This window comes from Bombus impatiens, unplaced genomic scaffold (genome assembly GCF_000188095.3).
Source record: "Bombus impatiens unplaced genomic scaffold, BIMP_2.2 scf_4016, whole genome shotgun sequence".
In the NCBI taxonomy this organism is placed as follows: Eukaryota; Metazoa; Arthropoda; class Insecta; order Hymenoptera; family Apidae; genus Bombus; species Bombus impatiens.
The window spans coordinates 259,290-280,547 of NT_180435.1; the positions used below are offsets into that span (position 1 = coordinate 259,290).

General features: G+C 36.1%; 3 protein-coding genes across 20 annotated transcripts in view; 2 read left to right on the forward strand and 1 right to left on the reverse strand.

Annotated features, from left to right (window-relative positions):
* The window catches only part of LOC117152513, a 17,756-nt gene extending 16,066 nt beyond the window's left edge, over nucleotides 1-1,690 (forward strand). The window contains exon 2 of the mRNA XM_033324612.1: nucleotides 123-1,690. Coding sequence (XP_033180503.1) covers nucleotides 123-348 — 226 coding nt within the window. The 3' untranslated portion in view covers nucleotides 349-1,690. The remainder of the gene's footprint in view (nucleotides 1-122) is intronic.
* The window catches only part of LOC100749861 (tyrosine-protein phosphatase Lar), a 287,592-nt gene that overhangs the window by 200,455 nt on the left and 65,879 nt on the right, over nucleotides 1-21,258 (reverse strand). For 10 of the 17 annotated variants that reach the window (XM_033324602.1, XM_024372219.2, XM_024372227.2 and 7 more), the window contains exons 1-3: nucleotides 15,350-15,560; nucleotides 14,469-14,507; nucleotides 2,195-2,390 (exon numbers count right to left, since the gene is read on the reverse strand). In XM_033324602.1, the coding sequence (XP_033180493.1) occupies nucleotides 2,195-2,230 (36 nt within the window). In that variant the 5' untranslated portion in view covers nucleotides 2,231-2,390; nucleotides 14,469-14,507; nucleotides 15,350-15,560. Of the gene's footprint in view, nucleotides 1-2,194; nucleotides 2,391-14,406; nucleotides 14,508-15,349; nucleotides 15,561-16,937; nucleotides 17,096-21,258 lie in introns of those variants that run through there. The other 7 variants (XM_024372212.2, XM_024372213.2, XM_024372222.2 and 4 more) reach the window with 7 other exon arrangements.
* LOC100744512 overlaps nucleotides 17,185-21,258 on the forward strand; it is a 148,248-nt gene continuing 144,174 nt past the window's right edge. Inside the window, exons 1-2 of one of the 2 annotated variants that reach the window (XM_033324605.1) lie at nucleotides 17,185-17,332; nucleotides 17,534-17,640. The gene's annotated coding sequence lies outside the window, so the exon portion shown is untranslated. The remainder of the gene's footprint in view (nucleotides 17,333-17,533; nucleotides 17,641-21,258) is intronic. The other variant, XM_033324604.1, reaches the window with a different exon arrangement.

Genomic DNA, 21,258 nt, shown 5'->3' on the forward strand with positions numbered 1-21,258 from the left:
CCCCCCCCTGTTGATTATACCAGCCAATTTCCTTGCAATTCTAATTTACCATCGATGAAATGTACATTCGAAACGGAATAACAAATATTTCAATCATTATTGCTCGAATCCTGTACTTTCAGACAAAAAACTGCAACTTTGTCCGGTCTTCCGTTCGCGGAGAAGCCAAATGAACAAGGAAAAGCGAAAGCAAGAAACAGAAGAAAAGAAAGAGATAAGAGAAGGAAGAATGGGCTAGTGTTTATCGTGCGATTGCCGAAGGCGGCTATTTTGCCGCTGCACTGTCACCGCGTCGTAACGGAAATAAAAGAAAAACATACTTTCGCAGTTTCCATCGCTTTTCTCTAAACTACCACGGAGCCATTATCCGAGCTACGCTCCCACAGCATTTTATTCCGTGTCTAACTTACTTTTCGTGCTTTAAACCGAATAATTGAACCAGGCTACCGAATCATTCGCATTTCAAAGTACGTACTTTCGCTAGAGCACTCGCTACATTTTCTATTTATTACTCCACTGATATTTGGAAATAGAATATTTCCATTAAGATGACAGTTTTATTCAGCCGTTAACGAGGTTCGCGCTAAGTTTTATATATCAACGAAATTAAGAATTATACCGATGTTCGGGAAATTGTTATTGATCGTGAAAACATAAAAGTTAGATTAACTGGGACCTAATCGAGAACGTCGCGACGCCAAACAATTTCAATTTTGCAATCCACTCTGACCTGATTCTAAAGATAGAGGTGGCCTCTTTGCCCTCTCGCCTCATTCTACGAGCAACTGATATCGATACATTGAACGTAAACGTGTCTACGGCGTGGCACATACTACGAAACTCGATACACGAGAAAAGGAAAACGCGAAGAAGGATGCTACGAGAGAGAAGCTGCCTCGAAGAACTAGGAATACGACTATCACCTTCTCCTTTTCCACTTCTTCGATACTGGATAACAGACACGAGGCTCTAAGAACGCGCGAAGGAAGCAAATAGAAGGAAAATAGAACCGGAACGCACAAGTGACGAAGATGTTGGATAAAAGCATCATGATTTAGTAATGGCCTCGCTTTTACCTATTCTCTGTGCACTCATAGTCTACTTATAAACCAAAATAGTAGCTTCGTGTCTTACAGTTTCCCTTATTGTACCATAAGTCATAACATCGAAACTTTCAGATCTCACGAGACAGTCTCGGTATAATCTGAGTAGGAAATATCACGTTAATGTATCACGATAATATCACGTTTGTCTCTTTTTTTGTACGATCACGTGCGTTAATCAAGTAAAATTACGAGATTTTTTAACAAGAAAATATTTTGATTAAATAAAAGCGTTCTACATATTTGAACGCTCGAAACAAAATCCTTCGGCTCATATTCGCGCGATTAACAATGAACCCATGGCTCTTCTTGTCACGGACGCAAACTTCCATAGTGAGAAATGAACACGCTTTAGGTGTCTGAACTTTGATGTACGCTGCGGGTTCCTGTCTAGCTATACGTATGGTGCACAAATTCAAATATCGGTGCACGCACAGCTCCGTTTATGAAGGAAATAGAGAAGACTAATAAAGATCGCAGCAGGGCGCCTAATAAACTCTCAGCGTATTATGTGATCCTGTAATCCTACGTTCCCCTCGTATTTGCAACTTACATTTCAATCATTGAAAGATATCGCATCCCAGTTCCGATATATAATAAAATATTTTACTACATAGTGTACAAAGAAACTAACAAGAAATAATTCCTACTGGACAGAGTGGAAAAAAGAATCAAACGTTGTAAAATATTACATTATAAAGTACTGCGTTGTAAAATTATAGCACAAGATTACCGAAACGTGTAATACGAAATTTAAATGGATTTGAATCTTTTATAAAATTCCTCTGTGTTAAAAATGGAATTCGTCGATTCATTAACGAACATATATGTAGACTACATACAGATCGTCTCGCAGTAGAAATTTTCGTTAAGCTATTAACGATTTTTAATAGAGTTATTCGATCTCGCATTCGGGTATTGCGTTTTTTAGCAGATAAAACAAGGAAGAAAGAGAGAGAGAGAGATATATATATATTCACCGAAATAGTACGACGATAATGAGAAACGTCTAATCATAAATAATGTAGCAGTAGAAGACGCGAACGAGAGAAGCAGATAAACGTGTATGTGCGTACTAAATTGGTACATACATGGGTCGGCGTACATTGTGAAACATTTGGTAGCATTGCCCCCGACGTCCTTCCGCCATTCCTTCGAGCGAACCTCTCGTTCGCGTGTTATCTGACTGTGTATCGCACGGGTTAGCAAATGTCTCCAGACATCACGTAGGTAATAGAGATTCTCGAACAAGGCATCAAATCCAATGCTAGGATGCTTCGTATTCGCCTGTTAGGAATGGTTAACGAGACTTAGCTCTCAGTGTTGATAACGACCTTGTGTTTACCAAGCGTACGTAACAATTCAACGTCAAATGCCGTTGCTTTCGTTGAGTTGAAACGTACAAGAGGAATACGAAACGAACGAAACGTCTAAATTCAAAGGTGGTTGTTTGACGTTTTGTGAGAGGAAAATGAATCAACGGCGATATACATGCATTGATCGTTCTATCGATAGATCGTTAGTATTAACGACGACGAATGTTAGTAAGAAATCGTCGGTAACCATGATTTAATTTCCAGATAGAGAACAATCAATGTTCAGTCTTTAGAGTTTCGTCTGCGCTGACACACGTCATGCGAGTATCTAGACTTTATAGAGTAACTCAATCAGGTGTGCTGCAAGCATGCATATTTACTCAGAGTCGGCTAATGTTACACACCTATGTAAACTGCGGGTTCTGTTGATCGTACCTGCCTGCAGGTCAAACATCTACCTGGCTTTGAGCAACTATCTGCTCTCTGTTTCCAAATTCCCAGAATCCTAATTTCGCAGTTAAAAAGAGAGTACAGCACACGTTGCTATTAAGTTATTCTTTGCAAAATAACAGGAAATATCGATACAACTTTTCACGAAAAACACGCGATTAACGTTCGCGATAGTTTTGCGAAAGAAACGATCGACTACGTTGATCGTTACACGCACGATCCTCTATTATACTCTTACACTTCCAAAAACTTCATCCAACTGCGAGACCCCATCTTGCTTTTTCCTACATTTCCCAAACCTTCGGAGAATTTAATAATCTGTGGTGTACGTTAATTTGGTTAATCCTCGCCGTCAATCATACTAAATCCACGTAGATCCCCAGAGACAAGAAAAGCGGGAAACATCGTGCAAGGTGAACAAATAGAGACAGATGTATAGAAAGCTTCGATTCTTACAAACAAGCGGACCTTGATTAAAAAAAGACAGAGGTCTTTGAATTTCGACGAAATAATAGTCAAAATTTCATTCTGTAAGTGTGCCCACGTATACATAATACATAAATTTACGATATTACACACGACAACTATGTAAGAGAGTACGATAACGATGAAACTAGTTTTATTTCCTTTGCTACTCTCGTAACGAAATATGGAAGAAAAATTGCTAGATGAAAGGATCGAGCAGAAAAGACAAACCATTAACCAGAGTAAGTTTAGAGCGAGTTAACTTTAAAACCATAAATTAGGTGGAACTACAGTAGACTACTCAAGTAACGAAGAAAAAAAGCAAGGATCGAAGATCCTTCAAATATTCCGACTCTTTTTACCTATAGAGAGTTTGAGTAATAAAACAATGCAATAAACCTACGGCACAGGAAACTGCAGTTATTCAAGATTTTCCAGAAACTGTTCGGTATTGTCTTCCAATTGCACTCTTTCTTTCTTCTTTCTCTTTCTCTCCTATACAGTCTTTTTTATCAACCTAGCACGCTGAATATTAGTTTCGTTTGTAGAATGCACGATCTTCACTACTTAGCACCAGACTTGACTCTTCTTTCGACGCTTTTTCTTGTCTGCAGGCAAAGGGCACGAACAGACAATTCTCAAGTCCTTCGAATATTTCGTCGAATATTTTCAAGGAAAAACGTAAGTTTGGTTCAGTCGCAAACACATAAACAAGCAAACGAGAGCCCGATGCTAACCTAGCGCTAGCTAAAAAGTATTCTTTGTTCTAAAACACATTCTATTTAAAATACTCTACACCGGGCGAAATCGTACGACCGCCGTAAAAGGGACTAGAAAAAAAATACCATCTCCTCTCTGCTTATGCACACACGCCATAGACTACTGGTCGGAGCGATGGCGGTGAGCGTAGTAGAGTTTATTGAAGTATCGCTAATCCCTCGGGACGATCCGGCAGAGTAACGAGGCAGCTGCGTCCTAGCATGTCTTAAAGTACGAACTGACGGACATAGGATGCCATGATTTACTCGACCGAGTCTTGAACCCACAATCTGTAAAGCTTAGCGAGTCTGCATTTTCTGTCCAACTACAACTTCCTAGTTTCGCAAAGCTCGCGATATTAAAACCCATTCATTTTCTTAAGTTTTCCCGCCTCTATCTTCGTTCGTCAACTTCCATACAAGCTAACCCACGGCTTTAAGCACGTACCTTCGATTGATCCTGTAGCAGGGGAAAGAGATACGATCTACCTTATTTCTCAACGAGCTCTTGTACAAGTTTCATCATCGTTCTCTAACCATCGTCGCGAACACAGCGTTCTTTCTTTAGGATAGTATCTTCCTCTTGTCTTTTTCCTCTTATAACATTAATTCACCGATACCAGATTGAATTTCCCCGAAGTCAATGCAAAGAGTAAATGCCGGTTTCCGTCGGCTCGAAAAATTTATTCGTAACTGGGTAAATCTCCCCTTAGACGTTTCCTTTCGGAATGAAATCCCTTCGTGGCTTAGTAGGGTAGTTCTCGTTACGCTCGTTGATGCCACGGTTTCCACGGCTTCCACGGTTTTACGTGTTGTCCTGCCATTCGTAAAGCGACTCACGTATTCCGGTGATGACGTCACGCGTGAAGAGAGCAAAATATAAAGCCGCACCAGGACCCTACCAAACTCCAACCAGATGTAGGTATTCGTTTGAGCAAAGGGAAAAAGATGGGGGAAAAAAGGAGGAAAAGAGACGGGCGCTGTATGAAAATGTACAGTTACAGAATTCTACAAGAATCCAGCTAGGATGCCATAAAATAGTTTTCGTACGCGTCGCTATCGCATAAACCAAGAGAAAAGAATGTATGTACTCGTTACTAGAATAACACTCTGCTCTTTGAGTGTGCACACCAATGAAACGTATGTCTGAAACAGAATATCCATAGAAACGCGAAAGAAATAAGCGAAAAAGTAGCCACGAACGCAAATGAAAATAACGAATTAACTAACATTTCGACCGTATTACGCTAAATGTATTTTCCTTACAATTAATCCAACGAAACGTTATAACAAACAGGATTGGACACACTCGCGATAAATTTGCCAATTATTATTTACTAAAATTATACATCAACCCTTCCGCATTTACCGTGGATTTAATCGAATCAACTTAGAGACGTAAATAAGAAATCTAATAGCTATCAAACGTTAAGTAAGCGATTTATTTTATCTTATTGCATTCTATTCCTAGAAAAAATTTAAATTATAAACGAGACCCGAACGTAGTCACCTCCTCGTGGTGGGTCTTGGAAATTGGTATTATTTTCTAAAAATTACTCTTTGGAAAGCAATACCAAGCTAAGAACTACGTACTAAATCAAAAACTTCTCTAATGCATGTTTCAAGTAGCCGAATTTACTTCTAGACTGGAAATCTATAAAAGCTTCTGTAACATTTACATGAATATGCATTTATAATAAAACACTGATTTATTTGGTCATAATTTTAAGTAATTTCATGCATTGTACACGTGAAAATTATCACGTATTTCTAAAGATACTTCAGACCGCGATGAAAATAATACACAACGCTGTAATGTGAAAGAATGTTAACGGACGATTTATTTTCAAATTATTTTCAAATACGTTAACGATGAAAGCTACGAGACAATGCAAAGCCAATAAATGGCCGTGAAAATCTCGAAATCCTGCGACACAAAAATGCAATTAGATCTACGCTATATCTTGTCTACGGTATTATGCAGAATACCATCGATTTTGAGGATCACTTTAATCTCCTCAATTCTGTACTATCGACCCGAGGAGACACTGATTAATCGAATGGACGCTTATTGAAGGACTATCGCTAAGCTTGGCAATGTCGACAGAGTATTCATAGGTCTTACTGTTCGTCAAGCAAACCAAATTGATTAATCCTTCGATGCGTTTAAAGAAGATCGTCGATTTTATTGCTCAAATCTTTTCTATAGAAATTCGTTGTCCCGGCTAAAACCAGCAAATAAGATATTCTAAACCAAAATCCAAAGACAAAAAAAACCTATATATAGACTATTAGGGTGAAAGTAAGTGTTACACAACTATACTAGGGTAACTATATTACGAAGTAATTATACTTTCGCTTCTATCAAATAATTATACTTTTATCTTGACACGACTTTATGCGTCCGAAAATGTGTTACGTGTTCGCTAATTTCGCGTGAGTCAGCCAGCACGTGTGATTATTAAGATTCCTAAAATGTGACAGCAAGTTATTATTAGTATGCCATAACGTTAGCATAAAATGTCCCTTGGGATCGGTGGCCAATGGCAACCAACCGGACACCCTCACTGTGGCCACCGAGTTGATTGCATAGAAGAGGTCGAATGCTATAGCGTTATCACGGCTAAATCTGGGCAGGGCAACGACATGTGGTTAAATTATTAGAGCCTCGTTTAATTGGTCGTACTGACGGCTTGTGGTTTAGTCGTGCGCGAAACACCTGGTACTTTGGTTTGTTGTCAAATATCTTCCTACCTTGAAAGGTTATACACCAAATAAATTTAACGAGGAATATTTCCCCGGAGTATTGAAGTAAGCCTCTCAAAATAAACGATAATTACATCGCCGTAGAAGCAAATTACTTGCTTTCACGTACAACGTGCGAGAAGAGCAAATTAATCGATAAACCATTCATTCCAACAACGAACCGATAACAGAAGCGACTGCGCAAAGTAGAGACTTTAGATTAAAAACGCGAAACAAAAGTTTCATGTAGTTTCCAGAATTTACTCCGAATATACCTCCAAACGCGTGGCTCGCATTCAGAAAATCGATTGTCGAAGCAAAAGCCAATTGCTAAAGCATAATTCCTTTATAATAATGAAACTGTCCCTGTTTAGCATCCCTGGTCTATTTCTTACTCGCGACGTTAATTAATCGTCGAAGAAAGTCTACTCGAATAAATGGCGGCTGCTGCTGCTGCTGCTTCTCGGACGGAACTAAAAGAAGAACTTCTCGCCCGAGAACTTACCAAGTCGAAAGTTGCGAGAGATAGTTGCGCGTGAATCAATTTCGTTACCTTCTTACTCTAGCAGTATGATCACAATTAATTAAAGTAATTAACGCGATACGGTTTGCGCGAACAAGAGAATCAATTTTCCAGCCGTGTTTAACCTATGAAATCTCTCTCTCTCTCTCTCTTTCTTTCCTTTATTTATTTCGAAATCACGAAACATTTATGTCAAAATTGCAACCTTCGATGTAGAAAATCTAACTTGAATTACGAGAGGGGTTGGAAACATTCGCGACTCGCGAACTCTGTCACTCTTTCTTTCCCTGTTCGGTCTTTCCCCTTGTCGCACGTGCCACAGGCACAAGCGTAAAGAGCTTAATCCGTTTCATTGCTCGTATAAAAGTGGGGAAGCAAGGAACAGAAGCGGGTGAAAGAGAAAAGAGGAAAGCGCGCACGTCTCGCGTGACATCGGTTGCCGTTTATTAAGCGTTATTAAGCGGGAAACGAGAAAAGAGCTCGACAGCGACGGATCTTTATTTTATACGCGCCTCGCGAATACACACCGCTCCGGATTATCTCGGCGTACAGCTGACTGACGTGAAATTCGAAAGAAGAGCCTTTAATCCTTCCCCATCTCTAACGGCCGTGCTACCGACTATGAGTTTAGCACAATTTTCCGAGCTTCTCCGAGCTTTCCCGACCTGTTTTACGATTAGTCGCCAATCAACGCTTCCGAACATTACTCCATTTCTCTTTCGTTTCTTCCTTTTTCCCAAGTCTAATTAATATTTCCAAGAAATAACGTAGTCATTTTTCTTCCTTCACGAGTATGTAATTATAAACTGTGAAAGAAATAATTACGAAGCATTAAAGAAACGATATTTAAAGTGCTATAATTGGGAAATATTTGACACTAGGATAAAGAAGACGGTAATATGTACTTAGCTACATCGAGAAAAATATTTTCAGAGCGCAATGATATACAAGGAAAAATGTCGGCGAAGAAAAGGAGGAAAAGGACGTGAGAGCCAAAAGTGGAGCAAACAACTCAACACCATCTTTAATGTAGGACACCTCGTGAACCAAGTCTGTAGTAGGTTTCCGTGATACTTCTAAGAACGGTAGAAGGAAGAAACCTCTCCGAAGAATTCCGTTCTTCCGAGCTAGAGTAAAGAGCACAAAGTATGTACTTCCTCTCGGGATAAAGATATCCCTAACGGGCGGTTTTATTATCGAACGAAAAAACCACGCATAACATCTTATGCTACGAAACATCCAGGGTTTCGTACTAACAGAATCCTAGCAGAATAAAAGCTGAAAATATTCAGCGATCCCGCCTTAATCAGAGTGTTGAAAGGAGAAAAGCTTCGGAATGGATCGATAGATTTTCTATTTCGATCTATCTATCTCTTATATCGCAAATACGTGGAATATTTGATTCGTAGAAAATACTACGACGAAAGAAGCGAACCGACATCCGCGACAATTTTTCTTATGGAAAGCTATCGTAAATAATAGCATAATAAGAGGGCAGAATTTCTTGCCCGTGAAAGTTCGTGCTTAAGATTTAATGAAAAGAGTTGCATACGGTTGATCCGTCTCGTAAGTCGGAGGAAATGGCCCTTTAAATCTTATCCGGATTCGAATGTACGATTATCGGAACAAGGAGGGTACACGGAATGGGAGGAATTGGATAAAACGTCGTTAATCGTTGAACAAAGCTGGCATTGTCGCGCTAATCAGCAATGGCCACCCTGATCGAAAATAAATTGTCGAGAAAGAGTATACGGCGGCGCGTTTCAGCCGAGCACGAACGCCACTTTTCTTTATTGCACTTTCATACGTGTACTGGGTACGTTTCAGGGGTGTGCCTTGAAATTTACCACCCCGCCTTTTACCCGTCTGGAATACATACGTCTCCATGATCATAAATAAGTATATATGTGAACACGTGTGTGCAGCCCGATGATACTCGGAACGACACGAGCGACCGATTATCGACGATTATCAATCGATCGAGCAACATTCCCATCGGTCCAACGACGACGAAAAATCATCCGAGAGAGAAACGAGTAGAAATCCCTCGACTTCCGCGCTATTTCACACCGCAGAAATTGCTTTTATTACGTTCAAACTAAAAGCAGAACGGCGATATTATTCGAAACGTAGAAACATAGGAGAAGGTACCGACTTGGGAAAATGAAATCCATTGGCCATAGCTCCTCTGACTAAATCACATCAACTTCGCGCGTACGTGTTTCAGCAGCCTCGCTACGTACGTGCTACTGCACTCGGGTATTATCAATTTGCCACGGTAAGTAAATTCCGGTCAGTCTAACCAACTTCGTTTCTCATGTAACTACGCGCTCAACATAATCGTTCCTGTTGTTGTTTCCTATCATGACGCAAACATAATACTCGCAGAAAACGTTCTTCCATCATCGAGCACAAAGCAGGTCTATTCGAGCGATTTAAGGTTGAAAACCAGCCGGTCAGTAGTCGGTTGGTGCCTCGATTGTAGTCCTTATCACTAGCAATAACAGGACGCACTCTCGCGTGCCAATGATTGCATGGTTCCTAGGCGTTCTACCGTGAGCACTGCCGTTCCGCTAATACTATTATGGAACCAGGTCCTTGGATCACCATGAACGTACTACCTTCTGTGCCCTCCACGAATACAGAGTAGGTTACGTACGCGGTGTCAGTTGCATGTCCTAATCAGAGGTAATGTCCATTGTTCGCTCACTGGACAGTACTGGCAATGTTCGGAGTAATCGATCGCTCGACGATTCAAAATCATCTAAAATCGACTTGCGTTTAACCGTGTCTCGACTTCATTGAAATTTTATTCTCTTCAAGAATCTCACCGCGATACACTTAAATATTATTAAATTCGTACTTTCAACGAATTTGACGATTTTCAGCCGACATTAAAATACAATTCAAGGAAAGTACAGCGCGTGATATGTTAGTAGCCATTAGTAGTACGTGTAGTTTACCTTGTATCGCGAATATCACCGTACAACGTTTCACGTAAACTGGATATATTTCGCACGTTACAATACGATAGAGCACGTACGTTGGTGCCACTGTTTTCGACCATGATTTTTGTACACCGTTACTTCCGCGGAATAATTCCAAAAATGTTACGTTTCAACAACTTGATCGTCGAACCTTCTATTATACATACATTCCGTTTACCAATATATTCCTTTACGAAATTCTCTTTGCGTATCGCTCTAAATTCGCCTGTTTCTCGTCCATCGATTATTCTATCAGATATCCAATGCGAACGTACCGCCTTCGTGTTAAATTTACGCAATAATGAAACATTCAAAAATATCGGTATATACCTTTTTGCTATTAAATGATTAATCGTAGTAGGAAAAGAATATGATAAAATAAACGAGAAGAAAAGTAATTGGAAAGGCAAATGAAGAAAAAGGAAGAACGTTCTAATATTTAAAAGCACATAGACGCGATCTAGGGACATGCTACGCTGTCGAAAATCGTGAAAAATGAACAAACTTCGAAGGAATATTTTCTCTTGCCACCTCGAAATCACTCTTTCTTGGAAGAGTTCTTAATTAATTAGCACGCAAATCAGTAACAAAGAGTTACGATGGGCGACGAAGAAAAAGGTAATGAGAGTAAAACAAGAAATATCAGAGACTCGGGAAGCTCTTAAAAGAAAGAAAGATGAGAGGCAAAAGCGGGTGAAAACGATGGGGCTAGAAAAGGTAAGAGTGGGATTACTTGACAAACCAAGAGACCCCCAGCCAGTACTGAAGCATCAGCCTCGGGCACTGGTTACACGATGTCTCGGTTCAGGTTTTACCGCAATTCGCGACTATATGTGCTTCGAATCTTTTAACGTTTTCCTAAAGAATCTAAGAGCATAAACGCGCTCTTTTCATTGCCTATCCCAATTCTCCTACTTTAAATTTCCATCTTCTACGCACGTTTATTTGATTATTACGTGTTATACTTATACTATCTACGATATAAAAGATACACGGTTAAATACCGTAAAAAGACGGAGCATATCTGTATAATCGTTTGAACATAAAGGTACGGCATTCTGACGGTTGATAGAAAAAGAAGAAAAGGAAAATTGAAATTATGGCAGAAAGAAACATACCGTCGCATGTTGCCACTACTCGTGTCTACATTTTATTTATCGCCTGTTAACCCGCCGTGACTGTTGCCGACGTAATCGCAGAGTCATTAAAATCATTAAATCACTACAACCTATACGCTCCTATTTCTACACTCTCGCAAATCTTTGGATCATTCTATGCATATTTTCCTTCGTGCTTCTCCACCCTCCATTGTTACTTACTTAGCAAACCTTATCTCGCAAGTAACAAATTCTCTTCTTTTTTTCGGTAAGCCGAAAGTCGCGTAGAACGGCGTTATTTTCATAATCGTGTATTGACTTTTATAATTTGCCCTAAATTTCAAAGTTTTTCAGTTAACTCTCTCTACACGATGGTTTTAATACGCTTTCAGCTTATAAAGAAAAGGAAGAAAGAAGATTGAAAACAGAAAACACTTCATGAAACAAAATGCAACGTGATTCGTTGTGAAATATTAAATATCATTATACAAGAAACAAACGACACACTAAAGACTACAGAAGATACTTGGAGGAAGCTAGAAGTGTGTAGCTTAGGTCAGTGAACGTCGAGCGGCTCGAGTCTAATGAACGAATGGGGTCTCTACAAAAAAGGAAGAGATAATAAAAAAGCTCGCTTGTGTGCGGTCAGTTACTTTCCATTCTGTACTGTTCTTATTTTGTTCTACTCTACTGGTACAACGTTACTACATCACAGTTGAATTCCAACAGCAAAAAGAACATAAACTTGCAGGAATAAAACGAGTACTTTTCTATTAAGAACATTTACAAAACTTGCAAAAGATATTCTTCGTTTAAATAAAAATAAAAACCATGTATTGATTTTATATCTGTGCGATGAAACATAACAATGGAAACCGCAAATTTTTGGAAAACTTTTTATATCATTGACGAAATTCATATGGTTTATATGACATTCGCATAAAAGCAAACACGTAAATGAAACAAACTGACGGAACTATTATCCTCAATTTAAAAATAACACGTAAAAAATATAAAATTTAAAGAAACGATAAAATGGATTATAATGGATTAAGCTACTAGAAATAATGTGAGAGTATGTGCGATCAGAAGTATGCTGTATAAGTCAACGTGATTCAAGCTCCAGTTACAATGCTTAATTTTTATTCCGAATCTTCCACTTTACTCTGCTGCTACGAAGAGAAATACCAATTCCTTTACTCAGAAACCGTACATGCGTTGACTTTAATCAAACTCCATATACAACTAAAAGCTATAATCGATTGTCAAAATAATGGTCTTAATTCGTTGTCATTTTTGGTCGTTCCATACAATACTTCTTGCTTATATTTTATGGTTCTAATTATTAAATGTCTTCCTTCTTAAACTGATATTATATACTATGGTTATTTGCCCTAATCCCATCCAAAAATGAGGACACCAAGTACAACAAAAGATATAAAAATACACTGTATAACTAGCGTTGGAAAATATTCATATCGTATTGTTCAACCGAGGATTAAACAGCAAATTTTCTATTAAAGGTAAATTTGCAGTTGATAAAACAGCATTTGACCAGCACCCGCAACGGGTTATTGCACAGTCGGTAACGGAATCTCTCGCCGGTAACGCAAGTGGTGAGACGTCGGTACAGACTTACCTTCGTTTCTTGCACTTTACAATATATAATAATAAAGCGGTAATAAAACAATCGTTAGAAAACGAAGAAATATATTTCGATTTCATATTTTATCATATTTCTAAATATATTGAAACTTAAAATACTACTTCTTCACTTTTTTTTAGATTTATCTCTCATCCGCTGAAACTCAAACTAAGTACGTTACTTACGTTCCTTTCGTAAAATATTGTTTTCTAATATTTTCCTTATACCAGGCTAATAGAAAATACCATCGGACTGCTGTATTGTAAATAACAATTAGTTATTTAGTTATGGGAGCCCAAAGCAAAAGTGTATTCGATTAAATTGATATGTATAAGAAGGAAATCGCATAGCTCGAGAACGAAGGGATCACAATTTGTACAAATGAAGGTACGAAGAAAGGAATACATACTTATCAATAACTTTAAAATATGTTTATGATTGATGAATGAACACTGAATTGCAGTTGATGCAGAAAATTGAATTCAAAAACAAACGAGTATAAAAATGTGTTCAAACAAGTGAAAAACTAACGGTTTCAATATGACGATACAAAAAATAGGCCAATAGTTTGTAAGTATTGTACACACTCTAATCGAATTATTAAAGTAATATACATAAAAACTGCCTTCTTAATTATGTATAAATTAAGTGCAAAAAAGAAGGTATAAACATACGGTTAGTAAGATAGAAATAAGAATTAACACGTAAAAAGAAATAAAAGATCTGTTTTGTAAAATCTCGATACTTTAACGATCCAAAAGTACTAATTAATTACCAAGTAATACGGATTAGGTATCCTGCAACGATGGCACAATGATTTTATTTTATAAAAGAAAGAAACAACTTTTAATTGTCGAGATTTTACGGTGTGGTATTAGTCGTATGACACTTTAGTGGTAATAAAAATTATCGTATTATCCAGTAACGTACACGGAAACGTCGATAACTGAGATTAACCAGTTCCACGAATAGAATAAACTATTGATGCTTTATCATACAATTAAAATATTTTATATCAATAATAAAATTTATCAATAACGCCAATTAATAACGATTTATGGCACTGCTCGACCTAAGTAAATTTATAAATCTTATGACGTAATATTTCATTTGCAAAATGATCTCCAATCCAATATACTGATTTATAGAAATATTTATGTGGTCGATTTATCAGAAATCATCCGACGAAAAATTAGAATACGCGCGATACTTGCGTGTATTTTTTTACAAAACTAATGCGTTCGCGTTTCATAAAAGTGCATGTTACTGAATATGTGAGTAATAAATGGATGATGAAAAAAAAAAAATTAATCATACATTTATTTGCAGTTTGAATGTTTTGGAGCATTCTCTCCTGGGATGGCTCTGTTGATACGCACCTGTGTACTTTCTCAATACTGGTCCTATTTCCCCTTATTCTGAAAATAAACGAAAATAATTAATTTAGTAAGAACAATTACTAAGATTTGAAAAACTTAAACTATCGTACATCTAGAGAAATTAATTCTATTTCCGATGTCTTTTATTTTCTATTTCTACACGACGCAAAACGATATATTATATAACGTATAGTATATAAAAATGTTTAAAGGTGAATACATAAGCAAATATTAAAAGCAAAAAAGATTTAACTTTGCGTTCACGATTCGAATATATAGTTGTCAAAGGAAAATGAATGTAACGCGAAATAATAAAATGAACAACGTGAAATGGAAATCTACTAATATGAACCCTACTTACGAATGTTATAACATTAGCTAAACACATCGTAATTATTAACACATTTAGTATTAAAGACGACTATTTAGGAACATTACAAAATCGATACTTTTCTTTCAGAGCATTCGTAGGACGAAGAAAAACAGAACGTTCTCTAGACACGGAGTATCATTTCTGAATGATAAATAACAAATACAATATATTACAGAAAAACGCTTACAAGACGTGTTAAGAAAGATGATAACGCAGAAATAAACGACAAATAATTGCGACGAGACAAATGGAAGCATTGTAAGATACAAGAGGTTATATGTTCTGACGCGCTTAACTGTCATGCGATGCATGCTTGCTTACACACGTTTCATGTAATTCGTATTATTATACCTCAACTATAATCATATGTGGTGAAGTATCACAATTTAATAACGATTCGCGGAAACAATTCGATACACGATGTAAACAAAATGATTACCCCTCTTGTTTAGAGAGCGACCATGGAAAGGCAGAACAACGATTATGTACAGAATAGCAAAACACTCACCACTGGTTTCGAATATACGTTGACCAAATGGATATTAACTAATTTCCACCCTCACATTGTAAACTAACGTACACTGTACCTATTTACTACGCACTGATTTAAAAAATTCGTGTAAAACATATAAAAAAGGCAATAATTAGGAAACTGACAAGAAAGTCGGCATAGCGCTTTAGTACTGGGCGGCCATATTGCTTTGCTTCCCACTAGCTGGTATTCCGCGGGATTTTATGAAACCGTCTAACCATCCATTCACGTGAAACAAAATAAAAAATATAGTCACATATCACTTTTTCTTCCATAGTTTCTTCCATAGTTAAAAAGTTATGGATATAGCAAAATAAAAATTTTTGTTTAAAAGATATTAATCTTGTAGTTAGGTATATAATCTAATGAATAATTAATTATGAATGAAGCCATGAAATAATAATATGTATAGTATTTAATACAACCAGATAACATTTTCAGTGTTACAAGGGTTAATATCTATAAATATTTATGATATTTTGATATCCTCAATTTGATGCAAATTACATTGTTCTTCTAAATCGTATTAACATGACACATCATAATGTTACCATAACATATTTATAATAATCTCTGAACTATTAATTATATAATTGTTCCAAAGCACTGCGTTTAAATTACCATGCACCTGCCAACGTATTAAGATCTGAACGAGACGATACAAAAATTATTTAGAATGCTAGAAGCTACCCAGGATATGAATTAGAATCGACACAAGTATATGTGAAAGACTATTAATTTAAAACTATCTAATCACATAAATTTGTCTTCTTAACATATATTGTTAACGTCTTGTAGTACAATGACAAAACTATCAGAGAAACATTGCTCTAAACATTATTCAATGATACAGTTGCACTTTTCTACATATAACAACGTATAACTTTACCCATCAATCATAAATTTCTGTCTACTTTTACTTTAACAGTTTTATTAAAAATCATTTGGTATATAGACCTATATATGTATGTATCGAGAAAGAATTTCCATTGCCTTCTTTGTCGAATATACATATATCACATGCACATACTTATTTGTTTTTCTTATTTATTATATGCATTTATTCTTATTCTATACAAAAACTTTCAATACGTTTGTCTTAATTCATGACTAAAATTCATAGATTTTACAATGGCCATACATGGAATAACGAGGAAAAAGGTCAGGAGAAATATCAGTATATATATACATACTGATAACTATATTAAAATAAATAATAAACAGTATTCTTGTATACTTTTAATCAATTTGTTGATGTTAATGAATTTGAAATAAGACAATTTTTTACTTTCTTTGTAAGAGTAACATATGTATGTATCGTTATGTGTACAACTCAAAAAGGAAAACTTAATGAATACCAAGTTGATACAATAATATTTACTTACTAATACATATAAGCTCATTAACTAAATTTAGTACTTTTTTTGCCAGAATTTTAAGCATCTATATGAAAATATAGATTACTCCATATCCACAAAAGTATTTCATGTATAGTTGACAGATAGTTTGTAAAATGTTGTAAAAGAAATTGTATTTGTAATAATATAAACACATACTAAATTACCTAGCGTAGGTGTTCATGTTTCAATTCCATAAGTTAAAAATTATATTAGTTCACGCATGTATCTTTCCACGCACATCTCCGTATTTCGATCTAACGTATTACTTGAAGAATAACATGCTCACTACTGAAGACATATCCTTTCCAGATACGATTGACGATTCTTATTTGGATACGTGACACGCTCGATTTGCTAGAGGACGCCCCCCCCCCTCTCCTCGTTAACCGAAATTCGTTCGACCGACCGCGGCGCGGGGAGTCATTGTAATGTCAAACTCGGAGCGTTTAGTAGTGGTGTTGTCACTTCGCGATACGTATCTATTTCTCTAATACGTAGCAGTTTCATAATTATTTTTCTCCGTTCAACTACACGCTGCTGTTAACTACGCTTAATTCACGTACGTTTTAATTCGTAATTTATTATAATCTATTATTTGATTATCTTTTTCTTCTTCATTATCCTTCTGGTTGTTACATTTACCTGTAGTAACGAGCATTCAAGACGCAATACGATTTGGATCATTGTTTCATTTTTATAATTAATTGCAATTTGTTCTTTTTATACATTTATTTTAATGTTCTGCTTGTTTTTTGTACAGATTAAATTGCAAGGGAAGTTCGAGGCATTAGAAGGATGTCACAAAATTTAAGAAGATTCCGTAAAATTCAAGAGAATATTCGAGAAACAACGCTACAGGGAGAAGGGGTAAGACAAATTCAAGTTTGAATATGTCTGCGCATTGCGATTTTTACTTGTTGCACAGTATTATTTAACGGACAAAAATGCATGCCATGTTGTATTAATATATTTGAAACCCAAATAGTAGATATTCAGTTTAAGATAATTTTTATACGTCAATTTAATTATGTAGTATACATAGAAATATTTGACAATAATAGAAAATATTCCATAATGCATAATAATATTTCAAATATATTAACTATATATTTTTTTATATCCTGGACATATTTCCTTATGTATGGTAAATAAGTAATAATTCATTCGTAGTTTTGAAAATAGGATATCTTTATCAAAAAAAAAAAAGAAAAACCTCTATAAAAAAAGAGGAAGATATGGAAAAGAATATTTTATTTTTATGTGATCAAGCTCAGTGCGGTCGATAGAATCACTGTTTGCACGTTACATATTTTCAATATTCTTTGGAGAATCATAGTTTATTAATTTTAACGGACGTGTTAATATTCTCTCGTTTTATTTTTTTGTACATCTTTTGTAACATTTTTTAACATTTATAACTTTCGGCAGTAGAGTCGCAGGACTCGCTAGGGGATAAGGCCTCTCCTGGAACATAGATACTTTTGTATATTGAACAATTTCTTTTCTACTACGATACGATAAAAACGTTTAACATGGTTCGCAAATCGCTAAAGTCCCAATTACTATATTTAAAATTTTCACTCTGGGTTCCCAATTTTTATAATAATTAGACTGTATAAGAATTTCAATTCTTATCAATGTTAAAATGTTAAAACTCATTATTTTAAATTTTTAAAACAATCAACAGCGTGTTTTTAAAAACAAATTACGATATTTCACATGTTTTGTTAAAGGTTCTTACAAAAATGTAAGCAACTATGTTTTCTATGCAAATATTATACACATTATAATTGAAAATGTAAATGTATTATTGCATTCCCATCTTTTAACTAGATATAACTAGATATCTTTGGACATATTTCTTTTTACATCTACATTCTTCTTAGCAAAATTTCACTTAATTATCACTGTTTAACAAAGAACAGGTGGTACATATTTTTCTATTGTACATAGAAGACCCCTTAGCAGTAGAGTGCTATTTAATGATCTAGAGTCACGAGATAGAGTCTAGAGTACGAAGATAAAAATTTTTCGACTTTTAAATGAAATTCTCAAATTAAGAACCAAGCAGTTAGAAATAGTTTACAATTGTTTTGCTTCGATATTTTACCTAATTTTGTTAGTTACGAATTGTTTGAATTACTGGATTTTGATATGGTAGCGGCATCTCGCGGTGAATCAGTAAAACTTGATTCTTTTATTCACGTTCAAGCATTGATTCGCCGCAAGATGTCGTCACCATATCAAAATCGAACAATTCAAACAATTCGTAAAAAAATTAGGTAAAATGTCGAAAAAGACCAATTGTAAGCTATTTCTAACTGTTTAATTTTTAACCCCTTGCCATACTTTTACGAGCCTGAGTAGTGATGAGAATTTTGAGCCAAACCTGAATATCACGAGCTTCACTCGTGGTCTTAATCTCGAGCCAAGTACAAACGTCCCGAATGGTGCCTTTTTTCTAAATACAGGTGCACGGTTTCATGTTTCAAGATTCGACACTCTGTCTCCGCCGCTTCGGTTCCTTTCCCTTTCGAGTTAAATGGTATATGGCAAGGGGTTAATTTGGAAATTACATTTAAAAGTCGAAAAAGTTTGATTATTGTGTTGAAATATCGTTGAATTATCGTTGTTATATCGACGCTGTTTTGAAATATTTCATTTTGCTAATTACGTACCCTGTGAAAAAGCGTTCGATTTTGACACGATGGCGGCATCTCGCGCTTCATAAACAAGATTCGATTCCATGGTTCACCGTGCGATGCCGCCAGCATGTCAAAATCGAACGCTTTTTACCACGCCACATAATTATCTAAGTTAAGCAAACTATCGGCAAGAAACCAAATGTAAAGTTACTCTTAAATATTTTATTTCAAACTTTAATAGTTGAAAAGTGCTGTGTAAATTTCGGAGAATTGTGATTTTCATATCTTTAATATCTGACGATTAGTACTGTCCTACCACCGCTAGGTGGCTATAGCATCTGTATCATTACTTTAAATGGAAAGACCACGTAATTTGTAGAATTAATTTTTGAATTTCTGTGGTCGCGTTTTTTTCTTTGATCTTTATTCCTTATTGCGAAATTCACAGGGATGATTTATTTCTTAATTACATGAACTTTTACGTATTCTCTAAGTAGTAAATTTACTATTAAGTACCAAGTGCTAAGATCTTTTTCTTTTTATTTATTTATTTTAATAAATGACACGCCATACATCAAATATATAGAGAAATTATTTCTGATACTTGCCGATACTTGGTCCGCTAGAAATTGGTACGCTTTTTAATGCTTTTACTTCCTATTTATTTTATTCTATCCGCATCATACGAGTCGCTGAGAAGCCATGCTCGGTAAACAACAATACAAAAAAAATTAACAATAGCCGGGATTATTTTTGAAAATCGTGTCATTCGCGGTTAATTAATCCGTTTCTTCGTAATAAATAAATCCATGTCGTTTAAATTAAAAATAAAATCCTTTCGTTCTTTGAAATATTAGATATCAATTACGTAAATCGAGAACTCGAAGGAACCAAAGTTGGTCGATTTCACTTTTCTGAGGCTCGTACGTGTCTCACGTTATAAAATATAAAATAAAATAAAGATTTGATTTTCCTGCGACACGCAAAGTCGAGGGCGTCGACTATATTTCTAACTAGTAGCCAAGCATAATTTGCTAGCTTGGAGAAAACCGAAAGCAGGACAGGAAATTGGAACGAAAGCCGCGGCGAGGCTAAGTTTGTCACGCGTGTCTGATGCTTCGTGCAACAAATTGTGAGCATCTCGGAATATGTATTTCTCAAGGCAAGAACTTTGCATTCAGTGTATGGAGACCATCGCGTTAAGAGTCGTTACGTGAGTTTGGTTATCCGCTGCTGTACGAAAGCACATAACTTGTATAACGAACTCTCGAACGAAGTTTGCTGACTTGCTGCTTCGATTTCAGCCTCGCATAGCTCACTTAATTAGCGTCAACAATTTTGAGACACTAACTCGACAACTTGCTACGAAGTTCATTTTTTTCTACGGCAGATTATTTAAACAGCACGGCCATTTTCATGGTGTGTAGGTACACCACTCGTCGACGATAAAATTACCATTGACCATTTTATAATTGGAGCGATGTAATACATAAAAAGTTCAAATAATTACACGAAATGAAAATTAAATGTTATACTTTGTTTGCGAACGAACCGCAAAATATCGCTCGAGAAACACAATGGGGCTAACCAGATGAACCAGCCTTTCGTTACAATGCGAACGAATTTTTACAATCTTTCTATTCATTTGTAAAATTTTCCTATGAAAAATATGGAAACGCTTTTCTCGAGGCAGCGTGCGTGTTAAAATTCACATTATCCTTACGCCAGAGCGTAGAATAAATCGAAAGCATCTTTCGGCTGTACAGTTTGCATTAATAATTCGCGCGCACGTCAAATATAATCCGAAAAACTTTAGTCTGAAGATGTGTTTTCGTTCTCG